The sequence below is a fragment of the Colletes gigas genome, unplaced genomic scaffold (assembly GCF_013123115.1).
Source record: "Colletes gigas isolate AHSC1104 unplaced genomic scaffold, ASM1312311v1 Colletes_gigas_Sc00005, whole genome shotgun sequence".
Classification (NCBI taxonomy): Eukaryota; Metazoa; Arthropoda; class Insecta; order Hymenoptera; family Colletidae; genus Colletes; species Colletes gigas.
In genome coordinates, this window is record NW_025106634.1 from 4,626,960 (window position 1) to 4,647,038 (window position 20,079).

The following is a 20,079-nucleotide window of genomic DNA, read 5'->3' on the forward strand; positions in this document are numbered from 1 at the left end:
TACCGGGTAGATCTCTGACAAATGTCTGACGTAGTTCATCTTAGGTGTACGCGCGAGAAACGGGTCAGCAGCTCGTCGATCCGATCTGACGCGCGGGGCTAATTATCGGGACCAGGGGTGACACGCGTACTTTATGAATTTTAAAGCGCGTACAGCTGTTGTCACGCATCGATAGGACCGCGTGCTCGTAGACGGCGGAGCCGAGGCCGGTCGCGTTTGCAGGTCGTTTGTTTGACATCGCATCGCTAACTGATACAACGTAACGAGGAGGGATGGCGACGACGGGGTGCACGCTTAAGTGGCCATGGATTCCGCCACGGCCAAGAAAACCGACCGAGTTCCGAACGGAAAGGGCGTACCGGATGTTTGAGCTCGCCACTTTAGGGACATGTGGTCGGACAGATAGCCATCGGTCTTGAAGCTAATTAGCGGTGCACAGTGCGAACAAGCAGTCACCGACTCCGCTCCACTCGGCCACGATATATGCGTAAACGAGTGTATTTCACGTGATGGCGAACGCCCTTCTGCACGTTTTTTTTTTCTCTCTTTCTTTTCTCTCCACGTTCTCTCCCCGTCGAGAAGTACGCGCGCTTCTCCGGCGCACCGGCCACGATCGACGACCGCGCGACACGAACGATTTCGCGACCAGATACCGGGCGACGTTCCGTCGTTCCTCGTTATTACTCGCATAATTTCTCCGAACCTCGCTCAGGGCACGGCAAAATTACGGCCGAACGAGAGGATCGACTTCGACCATGCGTGCGAACCCGCGTACACCTGTACCCGCGACATTAATCACGAGCGGCCAAGTATCTGACGCTACGCGACCAATGGAGGCTCTACCAACCAACGAAACAACGAGCCCCTCGAGGAATCCTTGAACCGTTCAAATTTGGGGCTGGAAAATTTTTTGGAAATATCGAAATCGAGCTTCCACTCTATAAGTTTTTAATCCTTCGTTTTTAGTCCTTCGAGCAGCGATCCTCGAGGTTAAAATTATTCACGGGCCGTTGCTCGAGACGGGAGTCAGGCTCTCGTATAAAATGGCTAGACCAGGGATGCACAACATTGACTTTATTTGGCTCTATATCCATCGACTTTAAGACAGTGTTGGATAGAATAGTGGTTTATGTTAGCATCTTATCGAAGCAATTTATATTCCCGATTAAAATATAACGAAAACAATCTTACATTTCAGTTTTCAAAACTGTTTCCTGTATCTCGATTATAGTCGACTGGGTAAAGCACAAGTTGCGCACCCCTGGCGTAGACAAATTCGACTCTCGAGTTTCACGGCCATCTTCGCGAGCCATTGTCTTTCGGGGACTCTCTTCTTTTTCTTCGAGGGTTCGTCGATTAAAGCGGGTGTGCGCGCGGTACGTACGAGCAGGGACTAATTCGAGCATGAGTAGCTGGAGACGACGAGGCAAAGCGAAACGTGAAATTCTAGAAGACTATTAGAGCGAAAAGAGGAGAAGGGTCCTGAGGAACAAGGAGGAACCCGGCGTCCGTCGGATCGTGTCGCAGAAGACGATGCCGCGGGAAGATGACGCCTACTTGGCGCCATCATCTGCGACTACCCTGCTCCAGAAACCGTACCTCTCCATTGCTGATCCACTATCGGCCCGCTCATTTTTTCCGTCGCCATTCTACCTAACGACTTTCCCTTCCTCGAACCGGGACACACGAAATGGAAAATTTTCAGTTTTCTGGGCACGAAAGAAACGTGGGAATCAAATGTATAAACAACGGATGTAAGGGTGATGTGGTCAGTGACATCATACAGCAACGTTCGTATAACATGTTTTCGCTTATAAATTGATATGATTTAGGCTTTTAGTAAATTACCTGATCCTTCCAACTACGAGTCCTGAATAAAGACTAAAAAGGACGACGAAAAGAAAGTTGATTCCAAGCGTTTGTAGTCGATAAAAAATGAGTTGGAAGGCGATTCCTTGCTAATCACCGACAGCTCGCGCGTTGATAATCGCTTCGCGGCGAGCTGGGTCCGAAAATACGTATTTTGCGAGAAGCTTCAAAGCGCAGGACGCGCAAAGAGCGCACGACAGGTCGTTTGGCGAGGATAAATGATCACCGCGAGCTGAATTCGAGTGGACGAAGGGTCTCCGCTACCGTCTGGGCGACCGGGAACCTTCTCCAATAATAAGAACGCAATTACGAGCCGGGACGGAGAGTCTATAAATAGGAGCGGGACGGAGGGAAAACGCCGCGACGAAAACTGGAAGGAGGACGCAAGGATAACGAGGAGTCGGAAGAAGGAACAGTTAATTTGTTGTGTATCAGCGCCGGCAGCTACGAAGACAAGCAACGAAGGCGCGCCGGGCCTTCCTGAGAAAATAACTAGAGATAATTACGCGCATAAATCAGAGTGTTAATATTCGGGGGCGTAGGTAGGAGGTGCAGGTAGAGGTATGTTCTGCCTATAGGTAGGCAAGGTCCTCCGGATGCGTGGAACGGCGCGAGCTAGAGCGAGAAAAGGGTCGAAGGTAAAAAAGACACGACGTAGGAGGAGGAAGGAGAGGGACGATCGCCGACGGGAGGGACGGAGAACGAAATAATGCCAACTCTGGATCGGTAGATCATTCGTGGCCGTCGGATACGCCTCCTTGTTAGCCAGGGTTTACTTAGTCCTGCGACGCTGCCACGACGTGCGTTACGCCCGCTAATAGCCCACCGGTAACGAACTACCGTCGGCATTTTTCGAGGACCTTTTAAGCGAAAACGCGTTTCTCCTCTCGCCGTTGCCTCTTATCGATCATCCTCGTCATCCGCCGCAGAAGAGGATCGCTAGCCTCTGGAAACGAATTCCTCGACGCCGCGTTTCTCTTTCGCCACGGTGATAAACCGCCCCCGAGACGGACGTTCGATTATCGACATTCAGCATAACGATCCTCGAAACGAAACTCGTACGCGAACGCTTCTATTCCTCCCAAAGAGTTAATTTTAAGTAGTATTTTCGAGCTCGGACGAAAGTACACCAAAGACAATTTCAAGCGTTGGACACGATGGATATCTAATTGCAACGCGACGAGAGGATTTTAAAACATTTTTACCCGCCTGGAGGATGAATTGCTGGTCGCGAGTGGGAATCGGTTGGATCGGGGCTCGCGAGCAATTTAATTACGCCGCGGTATTTCCGACATTTTTCTCGGCCGTGTATCGAGACAAGGTATCGAGAACCGACGGAGGGAGAAAAAAGAGGAACGCACAGTGGCGTTGAAACACTCATAACAGGTGGATCGATGGTCGGCCGGGAGATGCATCTTCGAGGTGGGCGGTCCCACACTCCTTAAATCAGCCCGCAGCCACCATAATATTAAGGCTGCCTCTCACGGCGCGTCTTCTGCCCTGCCTGCCGTTTATTTGTTTGCTTAGAGCGAGTAATTAGAAACCGATACAAATGGTTATTATTTATCGGCGAGGGGAGGCGGGTGTACGGCGAATGCAGAAGTAGGTAGGAGGGTACACCTTCTGATTGCCTGGCGTTATTAAACCCACCGATACCACCAGATAAATACACGGACGGCCGCTGAACCCGACTTCGCCTGCCAATATATAACGACCGTGATCGTTCCTAACAGCTTTCCGTTACTATATTTCGTTGCTCGCTGCTACGTACGCCTTTCCAGTTGCTGGTTTGTTGCGTTCCATCGCTTTTTTAAGATATCCTTGTTGACAATCTGGCCCTATGTTGAGCGTTCATTCGGATCCGTAAACTACTTTTCGACGTCGTACAAGCTTCGATAAATTCACGACACGGTAGAATTATAGAACTCGTAAATATTATTCAGTAATTTAATATATTATTCTAATAAAAGAAAAAGTGCATTTCAATCTTACGACGATAAATTTCCTTTGGCTCTGTGTATCACAGTTTGATGGATTATCCTGAACGTTCGGGTTGTATCGTATCGCTAAATTATACTATCAGCTGCGTAGCATGAATTACTACTTAAGATTTAGAATTTTCGAACGAAGACGAACGCGATCCGCGACGCGCGCCGACAGGTTGACACGCGATCGAACCGACGGCGATTGTTTAAGCCGAAACCGGTGGCATCGCACCTGTCGAAAGGACGCAAAGGGATTTTAAGGATTTCACGGAAACGAGCATAATGGTGGTTCGAACGGAGACTGGCCGCGGCCACGTCAGACCGATGCACCCGTCCTGCATTTCCGAGGGACGCACGAATCGAAGAGGCGAATCCATCGCGATGCCAGACGCGTCCGTTAATAAAGTATAATGGGCACACGGTACCCCGGCGACGATGTACACCTGACCCGGCGAATACAATGGCCGTCTACGGCGTTCGAGCACCGATCACGTAGGCCACGTGTGTGAACGGCTCTTTAATACGGGCTCGTAAACCATCCGCGAGAAAAGGAAAGCTACGCGCCGTGACTCCCGACGGGAGGCTCGTAAACAATAAATACAAAAGTGCACGAATACCGAACAACGTGCCAGAAATGGCTAATTAACGATCGGGGGAGAAAAGAAGGCCGATCGTTCGGCCCCAATTTTTCGTCGGGCCTCGAAACGCAACAGTTTGACCGGCTACGGTCGCGATTCGTAAAATGAACCTCGTTGTACGCTCGCGACACCTCTCATTATCGTAACATTTACTCCCAACACTCTCTGTCTCTATTTTGATGTCTCCGATGGCCCCCGATTCAACTTCCCAAATGAATCTCAGGCATGATTCGTAAGTTGAACGTCCCTGTCCCTCTCGATCGACGAATTTGTTTGGATAATTGGCAGTTTTCGATCGACCGCGAAACACGATTTTCCGGGTAATCGAGCGATTTATTTATCCGTGCAAAAATTGGCCAAAGGGGAGAGCAACGGCGAGTGGGAGTAACGTTGATTAGCTTCCGTGTTGATTTAATTACTGGGGGAATAATTGGAATGCCTACCGAGGATCCCCTGTTCCCTCCCGCCGCGACATCCCCCTGTCGTTTGCTTCACTTTGTCTCCTGCGTCCCGTGGCCCTCGCGTCCTCGCGATCTGACCGTTGCATATTCATCGATGGATTAATATATATCCCATGTGTCGAAGGCTCGACCGAAAACGATGTCACGCCCCGAAATACGAACGACAACGAACGTCCATGCACGGACTGGCCAAAATAATCCGATTCTCAGATCATTTATAAAATATAAGTAAACGTGTTTTCCAAACGAAACATCCGAATTTCAAAAAACGAAAGGCCACCGAATAAATTCGCGCGCTCGATAGTTTCCAGGGGAGTTCCATCGAAACACGTTCAATTACCGAACAGTCGCGGGTACCGGGTCTCCGCGGGAGATACGGAATTTCGTGATAAAAGAGATACAAGGCGCGGGAGTCGAATAAAACCACCGACACCTGGGAAAAAACATTTTTCCGCGTTCTCTGTTACAGCGATGCAAAAGCGGTCCAGGCGTGATAGACGACGCGTGTAGGATGCTGCGGGCGTGGAACAGACGCGGAAAAGACAACGGAGAGGAGTTCGTTGCCAATTTCCACGGTAGCGCGAGAGACTCGTCGCAAAAACCGTGGCCGTGTACGGTTACGTTCGTACGGCGGCCATGGCCGAGCGTATATCGCGGCGATGTTATCCGCAAACACGCGGGTTCGGCCAATTTATCCCAAGGGATGAGGCCGACGTGGCCCGGAGCGCGGGTGTGGGGCAACCTTGTCCAGCGGAATGAATTCAGCACGCAGCCCCTGTGCGGTTCGACCGCCTCCGCCTCCCCCGCGTTTCGCCGACCACCTCCAGCCCCGACGTGCCGCATCCCCCGCTTTCCCGGCCATTTTCCATCCCCCTTGTTACTTCCCTCGTCCTACGCCATCGGTGTTCTCCGCGGAACGGCCGCTAAGGCCGCCTCGAACCGCTCGGTCAGGAAACGACGCTTGCTAACAAGAACGACAGCGTCGTTCGCGGTCGACCGTTTTTGTCGTCCCGGTTAGCCAACGCGACTATCATGATCCCGCGACACTCTGCGGTGCGAGTCCACCGGGTTAACCCCCCGGTTACGCTTCTGACCTTAACCCTTTTTTCCTACGGACCCCGCTTGGCCAGAAGCTACCCTTCTCGAAGCGACGGTTTCAAGTAAAGAGTGCCCCAAAATTCACGCAACATTTGAATTCTGAGCCATTTGTACGGTAATGTGTTGACAGCTGATAGTGACCTCGGAGTTATCTCTAAAATAATAAGACTTTGCTAAATAAAAGGGCCATCCAATCTTGAACGATTCAAGTTCCATCGATTTATTATTTTGCTAATGAAAGTTTACAAGCTTAGTGAAGCGACTCGATGATATCGAAAGGTTTATTAGGGACAAGAAAAGAACGCGATAAAAAGGAAATGGAGTAGATAGCGTGAGCCAGAGTTTCCAAGGCTAATTGATTCGAGAGGTTTGTAACGGGTCAACGAAGGTCTTCCGTGTCGTCGGCTGCCTCTACACGGATTATAACGAATATCAATAGCGTGAATAATCCTTAACTCGTTACTATCGGACAACTGGTGATCCGCTCCACATATTGGCGGTTTGGTGTACACCGGCCGCCTGATTGCCACGGGGGCCCTTAGATTTATTGACCTGTCAATGGCGGCGCGCGAAAACGGCGAATTTACAACGCCGCAGGTGTTAAGTTCCGCCGTGCGTGTAATAACGGCCTGATCCCAGGCCTACGGTAAGCCACACCGTAATTATATTTCCGAACCTCTGGCCCGCCACCTTTGTCATTATCACCCGAGGCGGCGTGGCCGTAACTCAGCGAGATCCATTGGCCGTGTGCGCGCGAACGATAACAGAGAAACGCGGCTCGACGGATCGCGCGCGAATCCGCAATTTTTTAACGCGCATCGCACGCACCTCGAAACGGTAATTATTTCGAGTCGAAAGAAATTTACGACCGACGCGCAGCCCTCGATTTTATCCTCCGTATCTCACCACTTCGCGATCACCTGGATAGCTCGATCGTTCCTTTCCGAGAAATTTCCTATCCGGCGAACTGTCGTTTTAATTTTACGATTCGAACGTGACTTTGTAAAAAATAAATCGCGTATAAATATAATGAAACTCGAGTTCCCGATCTAATCTCGGACATCTTCATCGGGAAACGACAGGAGGATTGCTCGAATACCGAATAAGCTTGGATACTATCCGGTTACTAACTACCTCCATTCGTTTCTACTGTATGTGTTCGAAATGGTGATATTGAACGGCGATACATGCTCTGAAGCGATTCGGTATGGATGTTACGGCCCCTCGGGTTTTATTTTCGTTTAACGCGGCACAAGCTTTTCTTGTACGATCTTTCGTATCTTCCTTAGTTGCTGGCACCTTGTTACAGTGTAGACTAACAGCGTGTTCTTCGATAGTAAAAGATGTGTCGAGAAATAAAATTCAATCGTATCGTGCTCAAGGACACTTCCACACAAAATAGATGATAAATACTCCAAGCAAACATATCTTTTTTTAAATTTTTAAATTTTAAATGTCGTCCAAATTCTTTGCAAAGGGTCAAGATACTTTTGGCACGATATCAGCGGTTCTGAGACATTCTCACAGTAAAATAAAGGGGTAGAAAGAACGATGCGACTTACCTTGAGTCGAGCGAGCTTCGGTTCCTCGGCAGCCAGTTTCGCCAAGGCCTGATAGTCGCCTTGAGCTGCCCTCACCAACCACTCCCGCGACTTCCCGTCCAGTTGCTGCACCACCAACCAACAATCGCCTCTATTAAGAAGGGTTGCCCGCGAGTATCGAGCGCGGTTCGAACCGAGCCGTAGTGCGGAGAACCGCGATCACGATCGTGGCTCGGGTGGGCGGAAATTTTAATTAAGATCTCGGATACGGGATCGCGTGCGTTTATCGCGCAGCCCCGCCGAATCATCTCCGGTCGGCGCGGTTCGAACCGTGGCGCGCGATAATCGCCGATCCACGGAAGAAGAGGGATGAGGAGGACGACGAAACTTACCGAGGCAACGGAAGCGCTGTCATCCTCGTCGGCACCCTGCGGGGAAAAAATGAAAGTCAGTCGCTCAGTCGGGCAAAGTCGTTTCGAAAAATGAACGGGGCGAACCGTACGCGGCGCATCACGGCGTGGAACCGGTCGTCCGCGCGACCGTCGGTCTCGATATGGTGCTCGTGGAAGCGCAACTCTCGTCGCTCCGAGCGATGCGTGTGCTCGTGGTTACGAGCATCGGAGTAACAGGCGAGGGGGCACGCGGGGAGAAAATGCGTTAAAGCAGCGGGACGCCGCGTACCACGAACGCGCCACGGTCATCAGATTGATATACGGATCCAATAATTGATTCTCTGACGCAAGACCGCGGGGGACTGGACCAACTTACGCAACCCCTGTCGACCACCGCCGGGCAACCGAGACCCGGGATCCGGGGTTAGGCAAACTTTGCCTCGATGGACGTTTGGCAACTGCATTCTTCGAGCCCACAGTCGCTTGAACTGCATTAGACATGTTTTCATTCGTCCATTTTTTTATAAGTTGCACGTCAGACGACATCCAAAGAACAGAAATCACGTTTTGTGTAATCAAAATGGAATCAGAGGTGTATGGTCCCCACTATGAAATATTTGGTTTACGAGATAGAAATATATTATTGCGAAAATCTGGTTCCGGGAGGACTCATTTGCATGTCAAGAAGTTCACCAGGTCGTGACCTGATTGCGTTGCAGTTAAATTATAGACTGAACCAAGAAACAAATATGGGTCGAGAGGGGCGATAATTCCATTGGGGAAAGGGCAAACTCTAAAAACTACACCTGTGATAAAAAAAATTGTTTTTCCAGCCCGATGGAGATGAACCCCGATCGGGAAGGAATTTTATCGTTGAAATGTCGTTCGGGTCGAACTGTGCATACAGTTCGCGGGACGCGGTAGGAAGACGCATAAACGGAGGATGAAGAAGAGGAAGAGGAGGCGGCGAGGAGCGGCTGATCCCAAGAACGTTAAACGACTACTCATCCCTGTTAAACTGTTTGTATTTTCACTCGTCACGGCTGCATCGTCCGGGTCCGAGGTGCTCACATCGACACTCGTATCCGAATCAATCGTGACTCCTCGTAAATTACTTGGAGCGAGGCGGGGGCCACGATGCGCGCACGAATTCGGTCGAGTCATCATTAGCCGGGGCCCGATATATCTCTATCGATCGACACCACCTCGCGTGTCTTTAAGTGAAATCGTGATTTCGGGGACCCCGTCAACTCAAACTCGTTCGCATACCGCGGTTAATTTAATTTCGGGTTTAAATACCGGCCCCGTCCGGCGAATCGAGCGACGCGAATCGCATTTATCGTGTGTCGTCGCCATATTTCCGCTCCCCTTTTTCCCTTCGAACGGTGCTCGGAATGAGAACCGCTGACCCCCCGTCGCGTCAGGTGGTGCATCGAGGTACGTTCCCAGCTTTCGTGTGCTACGACCACTCTCTCTCTCTCTCTCTTTTTTCGCTCCGTCCCTGTATATCTGTCTCTGAACGAGAGACGTCCGGTGCCTTCGTGCAAACGCATCGATACACACGGACGGAGATAGTCTTTATTATGTACGTGTCCCGAGCGTTATCCGTCATCAGTGATTCGACAATCGTATTTTCAATAAGCGGTTGTTATTGCCTGACCGGCTTAACAATACCCACGCGGACGGCCTGCAAACAGATTTCGTCGGTTTTCTCTCTTTCGAGGGTGGCTCACTGACGAAAACGGAGATCGAGCGACCTTTCGATGACTTTTTATCCACGCAACGAATAACAGTTCCATGAACGAAAGGTTAGGGTTGGAAATTTTCACAAATACAGCCATCGACGAAGACGATTTTAATTTCCGGGCGCACAGAATCCTTCCTTTATTATTACAGAAGACAGACAGCGAGTGGAAGTATTGCTCCCACCTTTTGAACCTCGCAATTTCTCGAGATACATCGACATCGCTTCGGGTCAAATTTTGATCGATCCCCAAATAAAAATCTCGTAAAATTTGTACGGTGAATTTTGCGTATTGGAAACGTTACAAAGTACTACGGAGTAAGTTATCTTTGATCGTCGCGAATACATCTGCGTGGACCGTACCATAAATTTGCGAACACTCCGAGAGCACCGGTCGTCGAGCATCGATAAGTAGAATCCAAGTAACTATCTCGAAACGAGATGATCGGAATTGTCGTGTCACCGGGTGAGTTTCGTCGATGTTGAAGCGATTTCAAGACGCGGTCGAGCAGATCTTCGACGGCACTGCCGCTTACGAGACACTTGTTTCCTCGTATCTCGGTTAAGAAATATGCAAATGGGGCCCCATCCTGTCTCGGCGCAACGTGTCCGTGAACGATCGGACGGACGGACGAGTCAGAAACGGTGAGGCCGCGGGACCGACTACCATAATGGCGGTGTTATCAGATAAGCATTATAGAAGGCGCGGTAATCGTAATAGCATCGCAACGATGGCTTCTCTCGATCCGTTCGCGGGCAGAGATCGAAAGGAACGAGGAAGACAGGTCCATCCTCATCGACGCCTGGTCCCGTCAGCGGGTCACTGTTTCTCCGTAATTAATATTTTAATTGAGATCACCGGGAATTAATTAATGCAACGGCGTCGTTAAACCCTCCGTCTGGACAGTTCGTTTAATCGATCGTAACACGGCGCCTGTCAGGGCTGTACGGGTCGTTCCACGAATTTCGAGACTTCACGCTGCGCGTAAAACGCCTCTAAGATATTATCTCGGGGCCAATTTTTAACTCGTACCGTTACAATTACGTTCAATCTCGCCACCGGGGATTTCCAGGCAAATACGCGCGTCCCGTTGACTCCGCGATCGGATACGCGCGCGGGTATCGGAAACTTTCCGCGATCCGGACACGCACTTAAAACTTTCCGCGCGACAGCGTTCGCGAGAACTTCACGAATGAATCGGCGTCAAAGGCTCTCGACTCCCGGAGTTCCACGGGTTTCCCGCGTCTATTATCTCATCCCCCTTGGCGCGAACAAAAGAACAGTCCTACGGGGTTCGATAAACGGCTACAAACGCGTCGCGTCGCGAGACGCTTCTACCCGATTCGAGAGCCCTCTAATTAAATCGAGAGCCACGCGTTGGCGTGCTCCTCTTCTACGGACAATGGCGAAGGACGCGAGAACGGAGATAGAAAGATACACGCGGAGGCGGAACGAGCTCGTCAGGGTGGAAGCGTTTTAATAAACGGACGTGTGCTACCCTCCGAAGGGGGTGTATAAATATATTCGGTTGTTCCAGCGCGCGGAAGAAGCCCGGGTGAAAGAGGGGGAGGTAGGGGGGAGGGGAGAAACAGCGGTCAGGAGGTGAAGAGTCGGGAGGGTCGAATATATCGGTGAAACGGCAAAAGGAGTCGGTGGTGGGAGGGGGATGGGGGGCGGGACGAGAGGCAAAACATGTTGCGGCACGAGCTGCCTCAAGAGCACCGCAGAATTAGCTTTATTATAACCTGGGGGCCATCCATACATGCCTAACAGAGCACGAACATTCGCCGGCCAATAAGCCGAATGCTAACCAAACATTTTCGCGACTCGCCGCACCCTTGAATTTATCCCCGGCCGCGCGTCGGACGTAAAGCCAGCGCGGCCGGGAAGGAGGATCGATTTCGCGAATTAAAGCTGGATATCTGTTTAATGCGCCCGTTAATGTCCGCCGGCGTTCGACTATTAATACGCTCGGCTGTTTGCGGAAACCACTTAAAAGATTACCGACAGTTTGGGCAATTATCGAAACCCATGGATTAGCCATGCGGTATCCCGTGCCATCTGCGGTAAACGATTTATCGTCCCACTTAATTTAATAAGGACGATACGTTCTCTTCCGTTAAACGTACGAATACCACGGTCCGACGCTATAATAGCGTCTATTTCTCTGGGACTTTAGTTTTTGCATTTTTTGGAAACGTAGATGCATATTTTTTTTTACACGTATCGATTCCCCAGGTCGTTCTGCGTAAAAAATCGTTGGGGCAGCATGTTCAAAAAATCAATATTTCGCGAGATATAGCTTGCAACGCATAGTACACTGCCAACCAGATCCGAATCATTTACTTTTTTTCATGAGGTTACCTCAAAGATATAGTGTACTCGCGATCATTTCTGCAGGAGGCAGTGAGCAGTTTAATTCTATTACGAGAAACATTAAGAAACGATGCGTGTTCGAACGTCTTCCGGTGAGGTGCACAAACGATTCAGTAAAAATGTGTAATATCTCACGAAATATTGACTTTTTGCACATGGTGCCCCAATGATTTCTTACGCGGAACGACCTGGGGAATCGATTGGAGCGGATAAACGCACGCGCGCGTTATCGTATTAACTATAGATCATCCGTCCCGCGCCATTCCACAGTTCTCCGCGTCCGTTCCCTAACGAGCACCGTCGAAGTTTTCTGTGCCGACGCGGCTCGTCGCGGCGCAGGACGAACGATTAGGCCCGGATTAGCGGGCGCGCGCGAGATCGATTATGCGACACTGCGGATAACGTTGGCCTGATTTATTCCCCTAATGGGCGTTCGCGCATTCATTTCGTGGCCGTACGAGGCAATTCCACGGGGCTTCGTCGGATGGCGGCGGCCGTACTGCCGCTGACAGGAAAACTCTCGCTGGGTGATTCAGCGTTCGGTTCGGCGACGCCTCCCAACGACCACCATAATGCCTACCTAGCTCCGCGCCCACCTACCTAACGCCATTTCCATCGGCCACTATCGTCGGGGATCATAATCCAAGGTTTAGCCCGGACTCGGACGAAACTCGCGGACCCGAAGTGCGGACCGCTGTTAGAACTGGACGCGCGGAATGGGAGAATCACGCGGGGCTGGCTTTACCCTAGCTGCTAGATACCCAGGGCTTGTTCGTACGGGGGAATCCCCTTTGGCTGCTCACCAAAATCGCCCCCAGAGAACGAACAGCGTAATTTGAAAACATTCTTTTTGCGATGAATTCCCGTGTACTCGTAATCCGCGATGAAAACGACTTCGATGCGTTCTTCCGATACTACGATCGATAGCAAATGTGAAATTAAAATGGTATACGAGCAATTTTGCAGGAAGAAATGCAAGAATGTATCTTTCTTTTTGGAGGGTGAAAGTTGAAGGTCTCGTGGATATCTGGGTCTTTGTAGGGGTGTAACGAGGGTCGATTGTCGTTGCAGTAGGTGCTCGAAACAGTTGACATCGCCAACGGGGCAATCGACCGACGACAGTCGTACGATGGCCGTGCGCTCTAGTACCATGGTAAATTTATTAGTCGACGGGAATATGATCGCGCGACGCGTATTGCGGGACCGAGGTACACCGAGGAACACGATAGGTACGTACGAATATAATCCTGTCAACGGAGGGCGGCTGGGATCGAGGGGGTGAGAGAGCAGAGCAGCGTCGATGCTCCATGTTCTCCATCCGGACCAAATTCGACGTGCCGTCCGCGAAAATACGAGGCACCGGTTATGAATTACTCACAGCACCGGCGGCTGAACTAATAATCGTCTCTATGCCGAATTTCTCTCGGCGTCGTGTAATCGTTCGGTGCTAGCCTTGTCGAACGCGGCCCCCGAACGATCCCCTTCGTATTTCAATATGAAAAATAGCCCCCACCCCGAGGATCGTTTACCGCTCCTCTTCTCGATCGTCGATCATGATCGCCATTATTCGAATTATACCCAATTTTAGATAGGACGGTTAAACTAATCCTAGATAGAAATGTTCACTTTAAATGTTGATCTCAGTATCTGTGACAAGCCGACCTCATTTCAAAATTCCACGTTCGCGTAAAGATGGCTGTCTATTGCAGTGTAACGTTATAATGGTTAAATAGAATCTGGTCAACGGGGTTAGCTGGGTTTCTCGAAGGAACAGGTCTTCCTACGAGCGACGAAAGAAGCGTCCTCCGGTCGTGGGGACCGGGGCTTAGCCATCCTCCGCGCGGTTTCGTCTCCTAACGAGTTTATCGCATCCTCTTTAACGTTATTAACACGGGCTAACGAACTGGAAGTGCCGAGTCACCGAGGCCCTACGCCAAACGCGCGTCCACGGTTCCACCAGGTACGCTGTACACCTGTACGTGTGCCTGGCGGTTGGCTGTGTACGTATGTAAGTCTATACAGACGGGCTTGTAAGTGCAGGGCGAGAGCAGGCGCTCGACGGGACGGGTTACGTGTAGAAGGTGGGATAAAGGTACGTATAGGCAGAGCCCGGGCTGTCTGTGCGGCCCTGATACCCCAGTCTCTGGGCTAATTCCGAGGTGTAATCTGCGGGTACCATCTCAATGGATTAGCATATAGATAGCGAGGTGGGCTGACCGTATATATACGCGCCTAGACCACGTCGGGGGACGCGGCCATGTCCGTTTTGGTCTCGTGTCCTCCGGACGTAAGGGGGTCAGCCGGTGCTGCAACACCCCCACGATTGCGGGGAATGAACCCCGAGAGCGTTGTATGCTCAACGCGTCCGTGGCTAATTAAGAAAACACCGGACCAATCGTCTAACGAACGATTTCCTTCGTTACGATCGTCACCGGGCCTCGTCCAACCGTGAGAGCGAGAATTTTTCTTTGTTTACAGACGTTTCTCATACCGATCCGTTTGCGTACTTTATTTTTAAAATGAAAAGACAACACAGGGGTGAAAAGACGAGTCCACGACCTAATTCCAAGTTTGAAGATCGCGCAATCAATTATCACAAACGTCAAAGGGTGTCCCTAGCAGTATCAGAAAGCTCGAGCTCCTGTCCAATCGCCAAAGTTAAACTGTGCGCTGGTCGCGGTCAATGTTTGTACAAGTACCTAGGAACTCCCCTGCGCTGTTGGCACCGGAACTGTATACCCCAGCTAACGACCAATATTGGTCAACGCCAGTTAAGAACAAGAGCCGGAGGACGATAATCACGACCGTGATATTAAGGGGGGTCTCTCGTGTAACAGGTTCGAATAATTTATTTTTTTTCTCGCATAAATCAAAAGTACGGTTCGAGAACACGAACGATAAAACCAGTCACGTTTCTACTGCGTAATTTAACACTTTGGGGCTAAACAAAGTAATTCTCAAGATTAGATGCTAAAGAAAATAAATCTAGATAGTTCCATGGCAGATTGTGGGTATAATTTCAAGGGTTTGTCAAAGTAATTTAAAAGTTCTATATGGAACTGGCAAAGGGTTAAAGCAGGACTTCGGAGCGACGCGTGTAGGAAAGAGGGCGCGATCGGTGTGGTTTTTGGCGAGGACGGTCCCCGGGTACCGCGGGAAGAACACAGACAGGAAGTGTGATCGACATGAATGGCAGTTCGCCATTGGCAGCGGCCACGTGGGGAGGAGCAGACCGAGGACGAGGACCGAATATTTCGCTGGAGGTGATTCGGTCGCGAGGTAATTTGTGCTCACAGCGGGGCTGAGCAAACATGCGCGACGGGGGTGCCTCGAAAAATTAAATAACTCGATGACTGGTCACATTCTCCGACACTCGGGCATACGTAGCGGCGAGCGTAGGACCTCCACGTACCTCCACACGTACGAGAACCACCGTTCCAAGATGTCCGTCGCGAAGGGCGCTTCGGTTGAATGACGTGGCCCTCTTCTTCTTCTCCCTCCATCGTCTTCCATTTTCTCCGGTGCACACCGGCGCGGCGGTGCCCGGTGACGGTCGGATATATCCCTGGGGAACGGCGTTGGACCTTGTGGAAGCCAGGACGGAGCCAGGGACTCGGGCCCAGGGAGCGAGCGCCGGCCTCCCGCGGACTTATGAATACAAATAGCCGCTCACTGCGCGACTCAGATCCCTGATAACGCGCACTCCTGGCTTACCACCGCCTAGCATAAAGTACGGACTTAGGCCCTCACGGACACCGACGCACGACCGTTTAACGGAAGATTATCCTCGCGACGGAGCGAGATTCGCATCGGACGATATCGTCCTTGTATCGGTCGAAAGGAAGACCGGCCAAGGAATGTTGTACGGAGTCGTCGAGGGATCGGAGACAGGGACAGAGAACCAAAGAGCTACCCCGGGTATCGGTTTCCCCGCGTCAACGATGAAAGAGACGTTATTATCTTCCTACGGACACGCTCCTTCCGGAGAAACGTTTCCAACCTGGACCTAATCGTCGATAGGCGAACGAAACTCGACGACAGGGATCCCCGATCTAGTCGAATGGACGCCATTTTGGTACACGTTTGTTCCGATTACAAGTTATAAACGCTTCGAACCATGAAAAATATATTTAACGAGCTATCTCAACCCATTATTTACGGTAAAATCTATAATATGGTAAACGGTACACAGTTATAGTTTATGTTTAGCGATAAATCTGAACGTTGAATTTCTATAAAAATATGATTCATTTAGTAGGAAGTGTAATATATGAATCGAGTAATGAAATAAAATCCCTCGTCGGGCGTGTTGTACAACTAGATCGGCGATACACTCTGTGGCGTAACGATTACTAGGTGGTCCGTTCTCCGGCGTGATCCTGAAGACTCGCCGGATCCCGAAGGGCAACGAAAGCGCGCCGAGAAATAATTATTGCGTGTTCGCGGCTAATTTATAGTAAACAGGACGGTGGAACGGAACCGGATGCTTATTAATTTTCATGTATTCAATTTGAAAAGTGCGTATCAACGTCACGCTAATAGAGGTGACTGACAGTACAAGAACGATCGATGAACTAGATAAAGGTAATATGAATATTCTAGGTGTACGCGGGTCGGAAAAAATATTCATGCGGTTTCGGTGCACGCGGAGACGATCTCGCGCGACGATCTTTGGCCCCGTGGAATGCATTCTACAGTGCCGATAACAAATTACGCGTCTTCATCCATGTACTGCCTTCCAACCAGAAAGGAATGCCATCGCTCGATCGGTCATTCCCCGGGTTTCATCCGGTCGATCAGTAAGAAGATACCTACGCTCCTGCCGTGCGTTTCAGGATTGGAGACAGTATCTGCCGTTATCTGCGGCTAATGTCGTGTAAGAACTACGCCTCCCTTCGATCTACTGACAACCATTTGTACGGACACTCCCGACCGCGACAAGGGGTGACTCGAAACTTTGTAACGAATTCACGATCCTCCTTTTTCGCTACGAAAAACTGAACGGCAAGATCGCCGGGACGGGAATGAATTACAACTCTATACCGTTTCTTTGGCAACGCGAGCACGATTGCTGGTATCCCCCTCGCGATTGTTTGCTTCGTTTTGTCGAAAGAAACATTTTTGGAGTTCGAATATATAGTTTCGCTAGAGTCCATGGGCAAGAGACGCAAAGTACAGTTATCAGCGATGGGAGCTATTAAATAATAATTTGCATCGGTTGATTCCTACAATCCGTCTACGGAAGATAGACGGTGGAAAGAATGTCCCACGATCGGACCACCAAGAACGACGGTGACCCGGAAGGGTGGAGCCTCGTTCGCTATCGTGACGGTCACAATCAGTTTTCGACGTACTCTCCGGCTGTCACTACGGGAGACGGACTCCCGCGGACGAAGGTAGTCCTCGGTGAATGGCGCATACGAAACGAAAGAAATCAGGCAATCTGATTTATTTGGTACGGTCCTCGACTGTGAAGAAAGTCATTTCGCTCGCCGGTAGTCCACCGGGGTTCATTAATCCTGACGGTCACGAGGCCCGATGAAACCACACGACGAAGAAACCGATGAGGAATAGTCGAGCGCGACGCTACGCGAAACTATCGTTCCTCGCCATTCGGGGCGCCACAGGTGTGCGAGGCAAAACGTAAAAATTCAATCGTACTAAACAGAAGAATCTATCGAGTCTTTCTTTCGTGAAAAATTCGAAAGTGGAGCAAGTTTTGTTCGCTGCATGCAACGTTAACCCTTAAGTGAATTTATTTGGGCTGCTGCCCTCCGCATAATAGGGGAAACACGAACAAAACCAAGTACCTAGCTAAAATCGCATCGTTGTGGCGACATACTGTCACAATGCGCATTATTTCAACGAAGATGTCCATTTACCAATTTGGTAAAGATCAGCATTAAGTAAAATAATTCAGTTGAGATCGAGGGTCCACTTAAGTGTTAAACTTTGACTTCCAAATGGTTTTAGAACCTACATCTAATTAAAACAGCGATCGACAATTTCCCAGTGCCTCCCGCGATAATGTTCGCGTCGCGAACCTAGCCAGCGAACGTTAGCGAGGGATTCCCAACGTCTAAAGGTTCCCAGACTCTCAGGACAGACAGCACCAGGCAATTTACAGACGGAAAAAGTTCAGATCTGATTCCGATTCGCGGCAAATCGTTTCGAACGGAACAATAGGCCCGTTTCCAGTGTCGTTTCTCCATCGTAGTCGACTGCGGCGCGAAGGCATAAAGAATTCCCGCGTAAGCGAGGGCGGGTCGACACGACTGTTAAGCAAACAAATTTAATGCGCGTGTATAACGGCACCAATTTAAATGATAATGCGCGGTGTGTGTACGCTTCCAAGATTAACTCGTAATAGGCCGGAATAAACGTCGGCGGACCTGTTAGGCGTATCTAGCAGTGCTACACGGGAACAGTAGGTGCTAACTACTCCTGTAGACAAGCCTGTTTATATTGGTGCGACCGTGTATCTCCGAGGCCTATGCGTAAATTTGTCCCGTGCCCCGATGGCGCCAGGGGAATTGGGTCGCGCATCATCGCGCCTGCCGATCTCGATATTCTTGTTAACATAACGGGCAATAAATTATTAGCCCCGGCGAACGGTAACGCGGCGGCCTGTAATTACCGCGGGGACCGGTTATTAAACTTTGCCCGGTATTTGATTATCATAGAACGAACCGTCACGGCGGATCGGTCCGCCAACAAATCATTCCGGGGAACGAGCGTCCGTCGGCTCGTGGATTCAATTTAAGCACCTTCGCGCGTTCCTTGATGGATACTCGATATTACGCGGGCCGTGAAGGATGGCCGTTATTACGCTTTAGAGCCGTTTAGTGGCTCGTCGAGAAAGTCACGATTTTTCGAGCGAAGGGGAACGGGAACCGAGCCCGGTTCGAAAACGCGAAAAGAAACTGAACGACAAACGTTTCTCATCCGCGGCGTCGACAAACCGGTAACCCCTGTCGAAAGAATCGGTGGAACGAGCGGTTAACTCGTATCGACCCTCAGTGCAAAACCGTGTAGCCTGTTCGATATATTTCGCGTCTCGCTTATTGATTAAATTCGCGAAAGAAAACAGGATAAAAACCATCCGGAGGACGACGACGGCGGAACAAAGGTCGAAGAGTCTTCGAACTATGAGGTAAGTTTGCCTCTGGGGGTGTCTTGTCGGTGTTGTCGCGGATGGGATCATGCAAGCTGTGCCCTCCCCCACCTCCCCCTCTCCTTCCCCGCCCCTCCTCTAGCCGTCGTTCCGCCCGGTGAACCTCTTTGCATATACATTCTGTAAGATTACTTTGTGCGGTTTACACCCTCGAACTCACCCCTACGCCCGTTGCTCTCGTCCTTCAGCACGGCGCGCCTCAGCCCTCTCGACGACCTCGCCTCCTTTCGCCAGGAGGCAAACTACCCTGGCAAGTTTCACCAAGGGTCCCTAATGTATGCGGAACTATACGAGAGAAATTCCAAGTTCGGCATGGCCGTGTTAGGTGCCTTTACGATGAGTATCTCTAGCCACCCTCTGCCTTTCTCTTTCGCCCGCCATGCGGAAAGGAGGAACTACCCGACAAGACTCGCCCCGTAGAAGAGGCGAACACGCGTGATCCTAATTAGAACGCGTCCTCGAGGTGTCGAAGTAAAAGCGGGTTTCTTGTTAGGCGTATCGCGGAAGACGCCCTCGGCGTTCGCGCGTTAACATGCGCGCTGAAACACCGCCGTGGCGAAAAAAGGGATGGGAAAGTTGTTTAATAATTAAACCTTGGGCCTTATTAAGGACGATTCTAACAACTGTGCCGCGATTCCCTCTGTCCCGGGAGCGAAACTTTGGAATGAGCGACGTAAATACGTATGTCCCTGGCATAAGAAGAGCAAAATCGTAGAGGGAAATTTTGCAGGGTTTTATAAGTGCACTTGCAAATTTACAATTGTTTAAATGGGAATAATTTTGGGGGACACTCATGTAAA

The 20,079-nt window shown here is 50.4% G+C and overlaps 1 protein-coding gene across 8 annotated transcripts in view; it reads right to left on the bottom strand.

Annotated features, from left to right (window-relative positions):
* Positions 1-20,079, bottom strand: part of LOC122395425 (ankyrin repeat domain-containing protein SOWAHB) — a 138,098-nt gene that overhangs the window by 111,349 nt on the left and 6,670 nt on the right. For all 8 annotated transcript variants that reach the window (XR_006258976.1, XR_006258974.1, XR_006258975.1 and 5 more), the window contains 2 exons: positions 7,985-8,020; positions 7,614-7,718 (listed from right to left, as the gene is read on the bottom strand). Coding sequence is in view for 5 of the 8 variants with exons in the window: in XM_043392990.1 (XP_043248925.1) it covers positions 7,614-7,718; positions 7,985-8,020 (141 nt within the window). In the remaining 3 variants the exon portion in view is untranslated. The remainder of the gene's footprint in view (positions 1-7,613; positions 7,719-7,984; positions 8,021-20,079) is intronic.